The 19,322-nt window shown below is 37.7% G+C and overlaps 1 protein-coding gene across 1 annotated transcript in view; it reads left to right on the top strand.

The window, feature by feature from the left end:
- The first annotated feature begins 3,437 nt into the window (after positions 1-3,437).
- Positions 3,438-19,322, top strand: part of JPH4 (junctophilin 4) — a 93,682-nt gene continuing 77,797 nt past the window's right edge. The window contains exons 1-3 of the mRNA XM_053702314.1: positions 3,438-4,144; positions 5,545-6,317; positions 6,523-7,309. Coding sequence (XP_053558289.1) covers positions 5,939-6,317; positions 6,523-7,309 — 1,166 coding nt within the window. The 5' untranslated portion in view covers positions 3,438-4,144; positions 5,545-5,938. The remainder of the gene's footprint in view (positions 4,145-5,544; positions 6,318-6,522; positions 7,310-19,322) is intronic.

The following is a 19,322-nucleotide window of genomic DNA, read 5'->3' as shown; positions in this document are numbered from 1 at the left end:
AAGATAAGAAAGAAAGGGTGGGAGTGAGTGAGTGAAGGAAGGCAGTAGAAGGTACAGTATGGAGACGGAAGAATGCCTACTCCCCTCCTTGTCTGTCTCCTGGCCTGGGAGTGGGCAGGCTCCATAGAACAGAAAGGCTACGGCAGTTTTGTTAGAGTAGGAAAGCTAGTTGAAACAGTCATCCAATGAAAGTTAAAACTGAGTGATAGCAAAAATGCTAAAAATCCCCATGTACCTTTGGGCTATTTTTTTCTAAAATTCCCGGTAGGGAACATGAAGCCCAAACCCGTTCTTTTATGATTCAGATAGAGCATACAATTTTAAACAACTTTCTTATTTGCTTCTAATATCAAAGTTGCTTTAGTCACTTGGTATGCTTTGTTGAAAGAGAAGTAATGCACTACTGGGACCTAGCTGAACACATCAGGTTAGTCAATGACAAGAGGCATATATGTGCAGCAACCATTTAACAGCTAGTTCCCAGTCATTTGTTGTTGCTCCTTAGCCTACCTAGGTATGTTTTTAAACAAATGGATACCAAGAGAAAAAAAGCAAATTAGATAACAAAAGTAAATTGAAAAGTTGGTTAAAATTGCATGCCCTATTTATTCTGAACCATGAACATTTAATTTTGACTTTACTGTCCCTTTAATTCTATTTGATTAACCCTAGTGTATATGTATGTGTGAGAAATCTAATATCTTCACATAAACTTGTATTGAAAGTGTACAGAAAGAAATAAACCAAAAAGTCTAATACTTGGGAAGTAGCAAACTAGAATTGCTAAATTAGCGGCTTTTGGCATCCACAGTACCCAACAGGCATAACTTTAACATGTACCATTTACTTTTATTTTGAGCACCCAAAAGTATTAAAGGGACACTGAACCCAATTTGTTTCTTTCTTGATTCATACAGAGCATGACATTTTAAGCAACTTTCTAATTTACTCCAATTATCAAATTTTCTTCATTCTCTTTGTATCTTTATTTGAAATGCAAGAATGTAAGTTTAGATGCCGGCCCATTTTTGGTGAACAACCTGGTTTGTTCTTGCTGATTGGTGGATAAATTCATCCACCAATAAAAAAAGTGCTGTCCAGAGTTCTGAACTAATAAAAAAGCTAGGATGCCTTCTTTTTCAAATAAAGATACCAAGAGAACAAAGAAAAATTGATAAGAGGTGTAAATTAGAAAGTTGCTTAAAATTGCATGCTCTATCTGTATCACAAAATAAAAAATTTGGGTTCAGTGTCCCTTTAAGAGCCAAAAAGTATCCCTATGTAGTATAACTATTCAACCCTTATAAATATTACCACTTCTCCATTTATCTCATTGTCTACTTATTTTTGTCTGCCTCCTAAAATCCTTCAAACCCAGGCTAAGCACTTAGCACACTAATTAGAGAACTCCACTACATGCTCACAAACACAATCTCATTCATGTCTTAAATTAAAGGGACATGAATGAGTACAACTACAGTAACATGGTTACTACTCACCATGATATTGTTTTTCCTTCTGTACAGCTTTCTCTTATTTTAACCAATTACAGAAGGCAGTTGGTAAATTTCTGCCTCTTCATAGTGAGAGCGGCCATCTTGGAATACACGTATTGCTGTAATCTGTGACAGAAACTGTGATATTGCCAGCTTTTTGACAGCTGTGCCTTGCACAATACAAAGCAGTACTTACATTTTTACAAGTTGTTTTTGCATAGTTTATAAGTTACTGTAAATAACAATATAAAAAGCCCTAATAAATAATGTAGAACAATGCAACCACCACAAAAACATACAGCCTCCGCAGTACTGTACATACTAAACTAAAGGGCATGATACAGCTGGACAAGAAGACGATGTCACTGATATGTCAATGTGCCAAGCTTTTGCCACATGGTACAAGAATACTTAAAGGGACATGAAACCCAATTTTTTTCTTTCACGATTCAGATACAGAATATGGTTTTAAACAACTTGCCAATTTACTTGTATTATTTAATTTGCTTCATTCTCTTAGAATCCTTTGTTGAAGAAGCAGCAATGTACTACTGGGAGTTAGTTAACGCACTGGGTGAGCCAATAACACAAAGCATATTTGTGCAGCAACCGATCAGCAGCTCCTGAGCCTACCAAGGTATCCTTTTCAACAAAGAATTACAAGAAAACAAAACAAATTAAATAATAGAAGTAAATTGGAAAATTATTTAAAATTATAAGCTCTATCTGAATCATAAAAGAAAAAAATTGAGTTTTGTATCCCTTTAAACTCCAAGATAGCTACACCCAGTGAGAAAATGTGAAGCTTTGCTAGCCAGTACTTGAAAAGGGATAAAATAAGAAAACAACTTTGGGAGCTGCAAGGAAAAATAATAGGTAGTAACCAGTTTATAGTAGTTGTAACCCAGCAGTTTAATGTTCCTTGAAACACAAGTTATTATTGTCAGGTATAGTTCACCACTCCTTATAGCCTTCCACACCAGCACACCCTTTTCAAGGTGCTAACCCTAGTATCTTCCATCATTGATATTTTATGGTGTTTTTTTTTAAAAAAACTTATACTTCAAAATGAATTCACTGTTTTAATGTAGTGCCTTACATACAGTATACAACACTCAATACCAGGCTTCTTTAAATGTTGTACCCTTTGATTGTACCCACACAATACTGTTATACATTAATTACATTAACAGTCCATGTGGTGACATGAGGATATAGGAAATCCATTTGGTATCAAAGATGAGTTTAAAGATATACCTAGGGTGTCCTACAGCAAAACACTTGGGATCTGATGCTGTATAATGTAAAGCATCTAAATATTTTAGCCCACTTCTTACACTAATCTTAAAAAAAAAAAAAACATTTTAAAGGATGCACATCCAAACATTTCTGCCTGCTAAGAATACCACCAAAAACAGCATAAATCTCACTCTACAAAATAACATACTAAAGCAATCTCAATTAAAACACATAAACATATGGAAAGCTGTTTTATGAAAACATTTAATATATTAAAATATGATTGTGTGTCTATCAATATTTGAATGGATATCTGTGCTTCCATATGTGTATCTAATAGTGCCTAATATAAAGTGACAGCAGAGGATGCTGCAGCGCTCCTCACCATGGTAACTGTTTCCAAGGGACCTGCCTCTCCTCTTCTGCTGCCATGGAAACTGTATCCATGGCCTAGCTGCAGGGATGTTACTAGGGAGGAAGCAAGACTGTGCACTAATGAGCAGATCTATATACAGTTTGTGTATACACACAGGTCTCTACTTATAATGCAAGAAATAAATATACAAATATGTATTAAGCGTATAAGCATAATTAAACACATGATTACTTATTCACATGCATATATACACACAACATGACTATTGTAATATAATCAATATACCCTATTAGGGAACATTAATCTGTTTTTTTTAACAATAACATAAGCACTAACCTTTAAAAACTATATTTTCTAAGATATTCCCATAAATATCACCCTACCAAAAATTAACCCATTCATACCACATTCGAATAGATACATAGCAAACAATATCCTTTCACATTGTAATTATTCACCTCTTTTAAACCACTAGATCTATATATGCAACCCCCCACGTACACACGCACAATCCTGAAGCCCCCAACCCAGACATCCTGCCACTATAGTTAACATTACATCAAAAGCTTACCAACATCATCATCTACACAGCCCCTTTGAATTCACACCTTAATCACAGATATTATATTTTAAGCAACAGTTACCCAGCTCTGCACAACTAGAATTACTCTCACTACCCTCCATTAAAAAGCGTTCTACACTATCACTCCCCCGCAAACTACAGACCCCCTTTCTCCATCTACCTGCACTCCTCCCACTCCTAAATCTTAAAACTCAATGCTCCTTCTGTAACAACCATGAATTCTGTGCACTCCTCCCACTCCTTAAACTACACTCCCTGCACTCTTCCCTCCCTTACATCTAACCTGCTTACCCTCCTGCTACAAGCCCGCAACTCACTGCACTCCTCCTTATAGCAACCCTCACCTCCCAGCACCCCTCCCACTCCCAAACCTCCACTCACAGCACTCCTCCCTCTTCCAAACCATCAGCCCCCGTAGCTTCTCCAACCTGCATCTGTAGCCTGTATGAGGTGAGTAAAGAGCTGTTTGAATGTGTATTATTATGCATGTTTTTGTCTGATTGCAAGCTCTGTGTGTGTCTCCATGCGTTCATGTGTGTTTGTATACACTGATGTTATAGAATTTCTTGTGCCCACGGTGGTGTGTGTGTGTACAGTTTAAACGATGTGCAGTATACAAAAAAGAGCTTTAGTTAATATACTCCTGTATATATAAATGTACTCTCTGTATCCAGGTACATACATTTAACATATTTGGTTACTGTGTATTTGCATATCATATTGTCACTAAATTAAGATTGTGTTTATTGTATGTGACTATTGATGTATACCAATATTTAATTGATATGTCAATTATGTTATTCAGTGTACAATATTGTATGTGTGTGTGTTTGTGTGTATATATATATATATATATATATATATATATATATATATATATATATATATATACACATACACACACATGCATACATTTGTGTATAAAATTTCAGTCTCTACTTGTTTTATTATGTTGTGTTTAGATATATAAATGAATGGACAGGCATTTGTTGTTATGAATGTAAATCTTTGTAGCTGTGTCTGTGAATTATATAAATAAAAAGCCATTCTGTGCAGCATTTCATTGGTGAATCAGTCAGGATTCTTGCATAAATTACATAAAAAAATATGCTTTTTTAAGAGCAACTTGATTATTGTCTGTATGATAATCATACCTTTGTATTGTCTTATTTTGTATTCACAATTATATGAATGCAGTGCTTACAAGGTAATTTGTGTTTTGAGTGCACACATATATGTGTAAACAAATGTTAATCAAATTAATGTCCTATTTACATGGTTACCTTAGGCAAAGGGAATGTAATTTTGTTAAATTCTGTAATTATTTTAAGAGGAATAATTATAACAATGGTCCTGAGTTCTGTAGCTCAGCGGACCTACAAGTTTTAGATATAATTAGTCATGTGAGAGTATATTTATAGAAAAGCTGACACCTCAAAATCACTTCTTTTTTTAAGATCATTAAAATGGGTATACAGTGAACTATTTGTTCCTTAACACCAATTAATACTTAAGGTATGTGTAAAGACATATATGCACAGTATGCTTTATCTAGCACAGTGAATGGTTGTATAGTGTCTGCCTGAAATAGATCTGTTTCAAAGTGGAGATTTGTAAGTTTAAAATCCAAAACAATTTATATTTAAAAATTAATTTTGAAGAGTAATAGTTTCACAATTTTTGGAATTGCAGTTTCTTATAAATGTCAAGCTATTTGCAACTCTTTGTATATGTACCTGAATTATATATATATATATATATATATATATATATATATATATATATATACACATGCAAATATACATTCTTGTATATATGTATAACTATGATTTTTTGTTTTATATATTCAGAATTCATCAGAGACCAAGCTTAAGAGAGGACTGTGAAGAAATCCTGTGGGAAAATCCTATATACACAGCCTTGTACAGAGATCAAGAGAGCTCCAGATACCTCTCAAGGGAAAAAATGAGAGAACCAAACCTGGGAGAAAAAGCATTGTGAGAAATCTAGGGAACAAGAGAAGAACATTCATGGGAATGACAGCTAAGAGACTTCAGATCCTGGATAAATAGAAGCAGGTGAATTGCCACATTCATATGACCAACTTCCAAAGCACTTGGCAACCTAATAAATGTGGCTGTAACATGAAAGTGTAAAGGGGGATTAAGAGATGATTGGTGTTTGGGGCAGGTAATTGGGGAATATCTTCTGGTTGGATGGAGTAGATTTGAAACCGGCTCATGCATGTTCAGCGGAGGAACATTTGGGTTTTCGGATGGAGGTTGTTATATGGGAGACTGGCAGGAGGGTCGGGCACATGGATATGGAGTGTGCAAAGGTCCCACCAAACAAGGAGAGTACAGTGGACTTTGGAGCCATGGTTTCGAGTCTCTGGGAGTTTATACTTGGCCAAGTGGGAACACATACCGTGGTTTCTGGGATCAAGGCAAGAGGAATGGACTGGGAGAAGAACACAAGGGGCGTTGGCTTTACAGAGGTGAATGGACTCATGGACTAAAGGGCAGGCTTGGAGTTAGAGAAAGTCTTTCTGGTGCTCGATATGAAGGACTCTGGAAGGATGGACTGCAGGATGGATATGGGGTGGAAACATACTCAGATGGAGGTGAGAAAAGCATCTGTTTGAAAGCATGATTGCTTGATATCATTATCTGAAAAAGTTAATGATTTAAGAAGGACAAATATTATAATGGCATTGCTGTTTAAAATTACGATCTCAATGCAATGTGCATTTGTGTGACGTGTGTGCTACTACCCCTTCCCAGTATTTTCTATTGTCATCTTGTTTTTATTTTTTCATTTTCCCACAGGCACATATCAAGGCCAGTGGCAGTCCGGTAAACGTCATGGATACGGGGTCCGACAGAGTGTCCCGTATCACCAAGCTGCTCTCCTGCGCTCACCTCGTACCCCAACCCTCAGCTCTTCTCCAAATTCTCCTGGTCCCCATTGTCCCACTGTTTTAGGACTCCTTCCAGGTAGTCCAGCCTCAGGATCCCGTGGTGGCTTTGTCTTGAAAGTTCGGGGGGTTGGTCCTGAAACACCTGGGGCCGGTGGAAAGCCCAAGAAAAGGGGCTTCTTTTTCCCACGCTCTCTTATTCTCAGTGGTTTACGACTGCACCGTGGTTCTGATTCTAAGACTCCTCCAGGGGGTCGGGACAGCCAACGGGGGTCCCTGAGAAGTGAGACACGAGGGGCAGGGGGATCTTTAGGTTCCAGCACCAGTCAGGATGGCTCCAGCCCCAGTGTGGCAGATACAGATTCTGAACTACCCATTGCAGGCTGGGAGACAGAGACATATGCAGGAGAGTGGAGGGGGGACCGTCGCAGTGGGTATGGTGTCAGCCGCAGGTCAAATGGGCTCAGTTATGAAGGAGAATGGCTTAGGAACCGTCGGCATGGTTATGGTAGAACCACCTACCCAGATGGCTCCAGAGAGGAGGGCAAATACAAGATGAACATGTTGGCAAGTGGCAAAGTCAAGAGCTTGTTTCCCTTACGTAGGGGCAAAGGGAGAGAAAAGGTTGAGAGAGCGGTGGAGGCTGCAAGGAGAGCAGAGGGAACGGCCCGTCAGAAACAGGAGATGGCAGTGGCCAGGTGAGAGAGAATTTAATTCGGCCAGTATTTCAGCTCCCCTGTTAGTTCTGCCTTGGGAGGACATTTTCCACTATGTGCGCATATCCTTGAATCTCTAAATTGTGTATTTTGCAGTCCACATATGTTTTTTTTTCTTTAGTAAAACCATTACCTATATGTATATTGCCCCCACATAGGAATATGTTTCTCTCTAAGATACTTTAATCTGTGTGGATGTTCTCTTACTATAAAAGTGTACATAGGTAGCTCTTTAGTTTGGCTTTCAAGCCATGCAGCATCTTACTTTGGCAGCACCCTGTCCCCTTTGGCAGTGTATTTAAGCCTTTCACAGTGAAATGTCTTCCGTAATGTCACAGGAACATATTTCTCATGAAAACAGTTACATGTACTGTTTTATTATGCAGTGTTGTAACCCCATCACCTATCCTGAACTCACACACATCTTTAAAGGGACAGTATACACTCATTTTCATATAACTGCATGTAATAGACACTACTATAAAGAATAAGATGCACAGATACTGATATAAAAATCCAGTATAAAACTGTTTAAAAACATACTTAGAAGCTTTCAGTTTAGCTCTGTTGAAAAGGCAGCTGGAAAGCCCACTGCAAGTGGGAAGTAAGATACTCCCCCCCTCCCCCTTCTTTTGCATATGAAAAGACCCTTTACACAAACAGGAGCAAGCTGGAGAAGGTAGCTGACGGTATTCACATAAAGCTTTGGGGCTTGGTTAAGAGTCTGAAAATCAGAGCAATGTTATTTAAAAATAAGCAAAATTATACAGTTTTTAAAAAAAAAAAAAACTTTATGAGCTTTATAAATAGATCATCTACAAAACATTTATACAAAGAAAAAAAATGAGTGTATAATGGCTCTTTAAGTATTTGAGCATATATTCTGTTGCTTACAATAAAGTCCATATTTTCTCTAGAGGCAATGGAATGGTCCTTGCTGTTACACTGCCATTTCCCAGATGAATTAAATCTATTTGGCTATGAGAGTTACCATCTATCATACCTACAAAATAACTGTCCTTTTTTCATTTAGTAAAAAAGGCCATGAACCTCAGATTCCCTAAGTGGGACTGTTTGGAAAGCTTTAAATCACATGGCCTCCATGATTCATCATGATGGTACCTGGCACTGTTAAAACAGCTGAAAATAATTCAGATGATCATGTGATGTTGCTAGTGCATGTTAACTTGTATCCACATTCAGTTATATACATAAGTATCTTGTATATGTTAAAGTGGCAATAGAATTCAGTATCCATATTTAACATTGGGATTGGTGTCATGCAGAGATAAAACACTTATTAAACCTTTAAGGACACAGCTTTCAGTTTGCTCAATTGTTTTATGACGGAAAAATTCCGTCATATGTCCTTAAGAGGTTAAATAAGATGTAAGAAAACTTCAAGCATTACCAGGGAACACCCTTGTCCAGGAAAAATTACAAAATAAAATCACACATTAAAATCTTTGCAAAGGGCTATGGAGTGGGGGCACGTTGTGGGAATAGCTTTGCCTGGCCATAATGCCCACAAATCAGTGATTTTGTTTGTGTTTGAATTACTTTAACATACACAGAGTAACAATTTACCACTAAGCCAGTAACACAGCTTAATGAGTTAACCCCTTTTCGTGTCTATTAGCCACATGACCATTGTCCTACAGTCTCAGCCATATAACTTCTTCAGTCCACCTCATCCCTGCAAATCTCTGTAAGCTACCTGGCCATCTCAGACTTCTGGCTCTGATACCCATATAACAGCTACATACCCACTTTGGACTAATGCCTATATCAGCCATATACCAACTTTCAGGTAGTCCAGCCTCAGGATCCTGTGATGGCTTTGTGCTGACACTTCAGGGGGTTGGTTCTAAAACACCTGGGGCTAGTGGAAAGCCCAAGAAAATGGACTTATGTTTTCTCACATATATATGACATGTTAGCCATATACAAAACTGAAATCTCAAGCCATGTGTTAGCCACAGACCCATATTAGATACCTGGGCCTGGGAACAGCCACAAACCTACATTGGACCCCTGGTCCTGCAGTTCTCAAGTCATCTCAGATTTATGGCCCTACAACCCTGTCAGCTGCATGCCCATATCAGATTCCATGTCATATCAGATCCCATGCCTTTCTTCTGGGCACAACCCTCATCAGACTCCTGGTTCTTAAAGTGCCATTATAGAGAAGAATTACATGCTCTAATCCACTAGAGCATGTCAATTTAAGACTATCTACCCCAGACTACTGTGTGTTTAACCACTGCAAAGTGGTTAAACACACAATAAAAGTACCACTCGGGACTACCACTGATCCATATCTGAGTCGTGCGACTAGCGTTGCTGATTGGATCAGCACCATTTTCTGCTCAGGACCCATGCTCTGTGAGTCTTAAGTGTTTTTTTATACTGTGTGTTTAACTCCGTTGCGGGGTTAAATACACAGTAATCTAGTTTTGATAGTCTTAACAGGACAATGCATTAGAGCATGTAATTCTTTCACTCTAATGGCCCTTTAAAAAACTTACCTTTATGACCACAACCTGCACACTCGCATATAGTATGTTGTCTGCAAACACCATGCACAGTGAATTTGAGTCTAGAAAGTAATTGAGACTGTTGGGCCGCCTCACTGAATAGCAACCAGGCAAAAGTTTGACAAACTACATGGTAGAGACAGGACTTAACTGGAGATGTGTGCTTAAAGGAACATTAAACATGTTGAGATAACAATATAACATATGTAAATATATGTGGTAAACCAACTTTGCAATATGCTTTCATTATTTATTTTGTCTGCTTTTGTTGTAATTTAATTATTAAAATTGATGGTTTTCCTATCTCTGTTAAAAGTAGAAGTGTCTTAAATAGACATTAAACACCTTAAAGGGACAGTATACACTCATTTTCATATAACTGCATGTAATAGACACTACTATAAAGAATAAGATGCACAGATACTGATATAAAAATCCAGTATAAAACTGTTTAAACACGTACTTAGAAGCTTTCAGTTTAGCTCTGTTGAAAAGGCAGTTGGGAAGCCCACTGCAAGTGGGAAATAAGACACTCCCCCTCCCCCTTCTTTTGCATATGAAAATACCCTTTACACAAGCAAGCTGGAGAAGGTAGCTGACGGTATTCAAATAAAAAAAATAAGCAATATTATACATTTTTAAAAAAAACAAACTTTATGGGCTTTATAAATAGATCATCTACAAAACATTTATGCAAAGAAAAAATGAGTGTATAATGGCCCTTTAACATTGTAATATAAAGTGTTAAAATATATGTAGTAAACCAACTGTGCATTATACTATTTTTATTTATTTTGTCTGTTTTTCCTGCAATTTAATTCAGAATTGTGAGTTTACTAATTCCTGTTGAAAGTGGAATTACAGACTCTAGATTTAACACGGCTAGGTTCCACACAATTGTTTGTTGCACATGCTAGAGACAAAATTATAACTGTCCTTAATTGGCCTCAGCAGCAAAGGAAGGAAACCTAGGTTACCACATGGCAGGGCCCATTGCTTTATTTACAATAAAACTTTACACCTTGTTTTTCAGTATTTAAACAGCTATTATCATTTTAAATAAATACATCTTCATTTTATTCTGATATTAATATTTGCTTTGAATATATCATTCCATCTAGCATTTATTTACTGTTTAACCCCTTGTGCAGATTGGACGTAGGTACTACGTCACACAGTACTTTGTCCAGCGTACCTAAGTCCAACACAGAGGCAAATGCTGTGGTCCCTACTGTCAGCTTAGACAGCCGAGACTGAAGCTGGGGGCAGAAGGCTTCTGCCTTCATATAGTAAGGGAACATTAATCATGCTTCCTTGCTATATGAAGACCGATTGCTGATAGTTACAGAGAGTTACTCTGTCTGTGTCACTGTCTGTTATAATCGCTCATTGGTGCAGAATGGGAGCGGTGTGAGGGAGGCGGGTGGGCGGCTCAGTAAGGAGGGGGAGGGAAAGCCGATGTTCCCTACACTACAAAAAATACTGGATATGAAGGAAGAGGGAGGGTTGGGGCCCTACACTGTAGAAAGTGATCTTAAAGGGAGAGAGATAGGGCCCCACACTATGAAAAAAGCAATGATGAAGGGGGGAGTGTAAGGCATACCCCGCAACTGTCCCGATGTTCGCGGGACAGTCCCGCTGTCCCAGGATGATTGATGTCTGTCCCGCATTAACCCATGCAATAAAAAACAAACAAGAAAAAACCCACAGTCAGGTGTTTTTAGCGCATGTGACTACATTTGCAGTTTTGACTCGTCTTTGAGCTCGGGCATGAGAAGGCAGCGACCATGCTGAGGTGTTGTCTCTAAGGCCTAACTTGGAAGTTCTGACTAGTCACCTCCGGAGCCTCACTGTGTCTACTTACTAGTGGAGTGTGGCAGTGAGCTGGAGTGTGGCAGTGAGTCTCTGAGGACGGCGGTCAGGACTAATCTGGCCACGGGTAAGATCTGAGAGAAGTTCACACTCAGAGTCGGATTATCAGCATCGCTAGAGATTTATCTCCCCTTTAATCCCACGCTGTTTATACACAATTTATTTCTTTACAGTTGTCTGATGGATTTTGCAACATACTCCTAGTCTTATCCCTGCAGTGTGAGGAGTGACTGCACCAAGTCTCCATTATTATGTCACATAAAGCAGGCATTGCTTCTAATCCTGCTTTTTAGAGAAGCGGTCTTACTACCCAGGCAGGAGGGTGAGGGGACAAGGGGCAGGCCAATATCAAACCGTTGTTGCAACTAAAAATAAAAAAGTCAGATCTCTGTGTGTAGCGGGATGGGGGCAACGGCGGGGGGGGGGGGGGCGGCGGTGTTTGCGGGGAGGGGCGGTGGTGAAGGGGGTTGAGCGGGTGCGCAGCAGCCAGGGCAATGTGTCTGCTGTCTGCTCAGTTGAATAGTTTAATTTTTTCCGAGTGATCTGTAGTGGTCTCTGAACCGTTCGGCACCATAAGTAAATTATTTGAAAATTGTATACAGGGCTAAAAATTTTGTGGAATTTGTATACTGCTCCAAATGCCTTTTTTTTACACAGAGCACTTAATACCTGCTAAACATCGGGCGTATCATGTACAAACATAAGAAAAACACTGTACAAATAAAAAGTAGCAGATTTAATTTGTTAGGAATATTCCTTCTGCTGTCAGTTAAAATGTTTGCTTCAAGCAAAGTCTGTACACATTATCGTTTGCAGACTGGGGAAGGAGGCTTGGTGTGGTTACCTAGGCAACCAGAAAGTATCCCCCTAGTAACAAAAGTCAGTTATCAGAGTGCTTATACTTTAAAAAAAAAAAAAAAAAACTTTGTGTGTTTTATGTTCTGCCACTTGTTAAGCCCACTCCCCAGACCCCATCCCTTCTCCTGTCCACCACATATCACACTATTGCTGAGTGGGGAGGGGGGGGGTGTCCCTCTTTTGGATTTTGAAATGTTGGGAGGTATGGTAAGGTGGGGCTCTACAATACATAAAAAAATATTTAAATGTAAATAACAGAACAAATAAAAAAAGTAAACTAGCTGCCAGTTTCAAATATCACGGATAGCAGTGGGAGGGTGAGGAGGGATCTACTCTGCAGAAATAAAAATAAAATAAATAAAAGCCCTAATTTACATACTGACAAACTCTCTGGCAGTACCTAAGATGGTGGTGGCCAGGGGGGAGAAGGGAAGAGAGGTCTTTGGGACTTATCAGGTAGCGATCGTTGGTGGGAGGGTAATCCTCACACTAGAGAAAATATTCACCTTACAAGCTAACTGATTAACCTCTTCACTGCCAGGAATTTCAGAAATGTGGTGTGCAGCTGCAATTAGTGGCCTTTTAATTGCCAAAAACCAATGGCAAATCAATGCATCTCTTCTATTTCTGAACAAAGGGGATCCCAGAAAAGGTTTTACAACCATTTGTCTTATGACTGCAGTAGCTGTGTGTAAAAATTTCACTGAGAAACCCAAAGTTTGCCAAAAAATTAAAGGAACATGAAACCCCAAATTTTTATTTTATGATTCAGATAGGCAATACAATTTTAAAAATGTTTTCAATTTACTTCTATTATCAAATTTGCTTAGTTCTCATGTTATTCTTTGTTGAAGAGATATCTAGATACGTATTGTGCCCATGTCTGGGACACTGCATAACAGGAAATAGTGCTACCGCAATTGCGATTTCGAGAGCCATTTTCATTCCGCTGATGCTCTTCAATCCTTTCCGCGATCTAAGAGCTGTGGTAAACTGTTTTCTGAAAATAAAAAGTTGCACAAAACACAACAAAAATACATTACAAAGTACACTTTTACCCATAAATAAACTATTAACCCCTAAACTGCCATCCCCCCACATGGTAAACTCTAAATAATGCTGTTAACCCCAAAACGCCCTCCCCCACATTGCATAGTACCTAAATAAACTGTCAACCCCTAAACCCCCACCCCCACATCGCAAAGTACCTAAATAAACTGTTAACCCCTAAACCACCCCCCCCCACATCGCAAGGTACCTAAATAATCTATTAACCCCTAAGCCGCCATCCCCCCACAATGCAAAGTTATATACTAGCATCTAAACCCCCTAACCTAACACCCCCTAACTTAACCCAAATTCAAATACCCCTGAATTAACTAAAAAAATCCTAACTACCTTAAAAAATCCTTACCTGTAAAATTAAATAAAAACCTAATCTTACCTTTAAAAAAAGAAACCTAACATTACGCAAAATAAAAAACAACCTAACATTACAAACAAAAAAATTACCATTACAGAAATATACAAAAAATTACACAAAAAATCAACCTACTATTATAAAAAAACAACCCTACAATTATTGAAAAATAAAAAACTTACCATTACAAAAAATGAAAAACACTAACATTACAGAAAATAAAAAAAGAAATTACCAAAAATAAAAAAAATAATTCTATTCTAATACCCCTTAATAAAAAACATAACAAACCCAAAATGGAAAAAAAAACTATTCTAAAAATAAACTACCAATAGCCCTTAAAAGGCCCTTTAAAAAAAAAAACACACTATGCCCTCTTAAAATAAAAAAAAACCTAACTAAAAAAAAAACAATTTACCCATTGCCCTGAAAGGCGCATTTGGATGGGCATTGCCTTAAAAAAATAAAATCCCTAATCTATTAAAAACAAAACACCCTAAAAATAAAACAAAAAATTTAACACTAACCCCATAAATTTCATCCATCTTCTTCATCCAGGCTGAGGTTTATCTTCTTCCAGGCGAAGGGCCATCTTCTTCATCCTGGTGATGGCAGCGACGTCGGTCCTCCTCTTCCACTCTTCAACACGGAGCTCATCTTCATGCGGTTTTCAGCCGCACACTGAATAGCTAATGCGAGGTACACCTTTTATATAGGGGTACCCTTGCATTCCTATTGGCTGATTTGAATCTTCAAATTCAAATCAGCCAATAGAATGAAAGCTACTTTTATTTAGGTACTTTGCGATGTGGGGGATGGTGGATTAAGTATTATGAGGCTAGGGGCTTATGGTAGGGTGTTAGTTTTTTTTCTCTCCATTGATTTCTATGGGGAATGTGAAAATGTGGATTTGTTTGCGCAAGTTAAGTGTTGTTTTTTTTCCCAACTTTTTTGTCTCCATCGATTCCTATGGGGGCACACGCACACGAAAACTCCTTCAGATGTTTGCACTTTTTTAGGTTACCACTAGCGCAAAATACGTTTTTTTCCCCAATACCAGTGGAACCAGCGAAGTGCAAAAAGCTTAACGCTAGTGATGTTTTCGCTAGTGCCAAAACTATATTTACTGCGGCATTTGTAATCTAGCCCTTATGCTCTTGTCAATGTATAAATAACATTGTTGCAAAACTGCTGCCATATAGTGTTGCAGACATGTGCACGCTCCTGAACTTACCTACCTGCTTTTCAACAAAGGAAAACAAGAAAACAAAGAAAATTTGATAATACAAGTAAATTGAAAAGTTGTTTAAAATTGTAATTTCTATGTGAATCATGAAAGAAAAAAATTGGGTTTATGTCCCTTTACCTTTTATATGATAGTATTTGGCGGTCAAATAATACCTTGGGTTGTCTAAAAAAAAAAAAAATATATATATATATATATATATATATATATATAGTATATATATAGTATATGTATGTATATATATATATATATATATATATATATATATATATAAAAAAAATCCACAGAGGACTCAGCACTCGCTCAACATTGCACCTTCCGGGGTGCACTCCAACCAGTATACACAATTGCTTCACAAAGAAAGGCACTCTCCGGTATTGAATCAACAAAGTTTACTGCATAAGCTGTATAAACGTTTTCGGGTATACACTCGGTGTCTGAGGACGGGTGTATACCCAAAAACGTTTATACAGCTTATGCAGTAAACTTTGTTGATTCAATACTGGTGAGTGCCTTTCTTTGTGTAGCAATTGTGTGTGTATATATATATATATATATATATATATATATATATATATATATATATATATATATAGTTTTCATAGGTAAATCAAATAAAAAAATAAAGGCTTTATTTCTGTTTAATATATATGATAGCAAAAAAACCCCTAAAATTTCTCCGGTACTTTGGGCAAATTCTTCATTGAAATTCCCGGTAGTGAAGAGGTTGGTTAATGTCTCTTTAATACTTCTATATGCCACAGTCATTGGCTACACACTCTAGTAAGTTATTTATAACTGTCCCCAACTGGCCTCAGCAGAGAATGACAATATCTTTATACCTAACATCTATTAAAGGGACACTGAACCCAAAATTTTTCTTTCGTGATTCAGATAGAGCATGACATTTTAAGCAACTTTCTAATTTACTCCTATTATCAAATTTTCTTCATTCTCTTGGTATCTTTATTTGAAAAGCAAGAATGTAAGTTTAGATGCCGGGCCATTTTTGGTGAACAACCTGGGTGGTTGTTGCTGATTGGTGGATAAATTCACCCACCAATAAAAAAAGTGCTGTCCAGCGATCTGAACCAAAAATTGGCTGGCTCCTTAGCTTAGATGCCTTCTTTTTTAAATAAAGATAGCAAGAAAATGAAAAAAAAATAATAATAATAGGAGTAAATAGAAAGTTGCTTTAAAGTGCATGCTCTATCTGAATCACGAAAGAAAAAAATTGGGTTCAGTGTCCCTTTATTGTTAAATGCCCCTTTAAATTTTAAGACCTCAAGTTTAATCTGAAACATTCTCAGTTATGTACACATTTTACCATCACATCCAAGAATGTAGGTAATGTATCTTAAAGAGATACAGAGATAATAAGGCATTTTTTGTAATCTTAGGATTTTTGCAGACACACACACTTATTTAGTCTGGTAACTTGCCTCTCTGCTTAGCAGTGCAGCTTTTATCTGCCGGAGAAATACATTAACGCCTAGATTTAGAGTTCTGCATTAGCCGTCCAAACCAGGGTTAGGGGGTCCTAACGCTGGTTTTGGCCGCCCGCTGGTATTTAGAGTCAGTCAGGAAAGGGTCTAACACTCACTTTCCAGCCGCAACTTTTCCATACCGCAGAACCCCTTACATCAATTGCGTATCCTATCTTTTCAATTGGATCTTTCTAACGCTGGTATTTAGAGTCTTGGCTGAAGTGAGCGTTAGAACTCTAACAACAAGACTCCAGCCGCAGAAAAAAGTCAGGAGTTAAGAGCTTTATGGGCTAATGCCGGTTTATAAAGCTCTGAACTACTGTGCTCTAAAGTACACTAACACCCATAAACTACCTATGTACCCCTAAACCGAGGTCCCCCCACATCACCGCCACTATAATAAAAATTTGTAACCCCTAATCTGCCGAACGCACACCGCCGCAACCTACATTATCCCTATGTACCCCTAATCTGCTGCCCCTAACATCGCCGACCCCTATATTATATTTATTACCCCTAATCTGCCCCCCCCCCAACGTCGCCGCTACCTACCTACACTTCTTAACCCCTAATCTGCCGACCGGACCTCGCCGCCACTATAATAAATGTATTAACCCCTAAACCGCCTCACTCCCGCCTCAAAAACCCTATAATAAATAGTATTAACCCCTAATCTGCCCTCCCTAACATCGCCGACACCTAACATCAAGTATTAACCCCTAATCTGCCGACCGGACCTCGCCGCTACTATAATAAATGTATTAACCCCTAAAGCTAAGTCTAACCCTAACACTAACACACCCCTAAGTTAAATATAATTTTTATCTAACGAAATAAATTAACTCTTATTAAATAAATTAATCCTATTTAAAGCTAAATACTTACCTGTAAAATAAACCCTAATATAGCTACAATATAACGAATAATTATATTGTAGCTATTTTAGGATTTATATTTATTTTACAGGCAACTTTGAATTTATTTTAACTAGGTAGCTATTTAATAGCTACCTAGTTAAAATAATTACAAAATTACCTGTAAAATAAATCCTAACCTAAGTTACAATTAAACCTAACACTACACTATCAATAAGTGCTTACTTAGGTAGTGTAGTGCTTATGTCTTAGGTAGTGCTTATGTCGTAGGTAGTGTAGTGCTTATGTCTTAAGTAATTTAGTGCTTATGTCTTAGCTAATGTAGTACTTATGTTTTAGGTAGTGTAGTCGTTATGTCTTAGGTAGTGCTTATGTCTTAGGTAGTGTGGTGCTTTTGTCTTAGGTAGTGTAGTGCTTATGTCTAAAGTAATGTATTACTTATGTCTTAGCTAATGCAGTGCTTATGTCTTAGGTAGTGTAGTGGTTATGTCTTAGGTAGTGCTTATGTCTTAAGTAATGTAGTGCTTATGTCTTAGCTAATGTAGTGCTTATGTCTTAGGTAGTGTAGAGCTTATGTCTTAGGTAGTGTAGTGCTTATGTCTTAGGTAGTGTAGTGGTTATGTCTTATGTAATGTAGTGCTTATGTCTTAGGTAGTGTAGCGCTTATGTCTTAGTTAGTGAAGTGCTTATGTTTTAAGTAGTATAGTGCTTATGTCTTAGGTAATGTAGTGGTTATGTCTTAGGTGGTGTACTGCTTCTGTCTTAGGTAGTGCTTTTGTCTTAGGTAGTGTAGTGCTTATGTCTTAGGTAGTGTAGAGCTTATGTCTTAGGTAGTGTAGTGCTTATGTCTTAGGTAGTTTAGTGCTTTTGTCTTAGGTAATGTACTGCTTATGTCTTAGGTAGCGTAGTGCTTATGTCTTAGGTAGTGTAGTGCTTATGTCTTAAGTAATTTAGTGCTTATGTCTTAGCTAATGTAGTGCTTATGTTTTAGGTAGTGTAGTGGTTATGTCTTAGGTAGTGCTTATGTCTTAGGTAGTGTGGTGCTTATGTCTTAGGTAGTGTAGTGCTTATGTCTTAAGTAATGTATTGCTTATGTCTTAGGTAGTGTAGTGCTTATGTCTTAAGTAATGTATTGCTTATGTCTTGGCTAATGCAGTGCTTATGTCTTAGGTAGTGTAGTGGTTATGTCTTAGGTAGTGCTTATGTCTTAGGTAGTGTAGTGCTTATGTCTTAGGTAGTGTAGTGCTTACGTCTTAAGTAATGCAGTGCTTATGTCTTAGGTAGTGTAGAGCTTATGTCTTAGGTTATGTAGTGCTTATGTCTTAAGTAATGTAGTGCTTATGTCTTAGGTAGTGTAGTGCTTATGTCTTAGGTAGTGCTTATGTCTTAGCTAATGTAGTGCTTATGTCTTCGGTAGTGTAGCGCTTATGTCTTAGGTAGTGTAGTGCTTATGTCTTAAGTAATGTAGTGCTTATGTCTTAACTGATGTAGTGCTTATGTCTTAGGTAGTGTAGTGCTTATGTCTTAGGTAGTGCTTATGTCGTAGGTAGTGTAGTACTTATTCCTTAAGTAATTTAGTGCTTATGTCTTAGGTAGTGTAGTGGTTATGTCTAAGGTAGTGCTTATGTCTTAGGTAGTGTAGTGCTTATGTCTTAGGTAGTGCTTATGTCTTAAGTAATGTAGTGCTTATGTCTTAGCTA

This window comes from Bombina bombina, chromosome 2 (genome assembly GCF_027579735.1).
Source record: "Bombina bombina isolate aBomBom1 chromosome 2, aBomBom1.pri, whole genome shotgun sequence".
Lineage (NCBI taxonomy): Eukaryota > Metazoa > Chordata > Amphibia > Anura > Bombinatoridae > Bombina > Bombina bombina.
The sequence above is the reverse complement of the archived record's forward strand: the minus strand, read 5'-3'. Positions and strand labels throughout refer to the sequence as shown.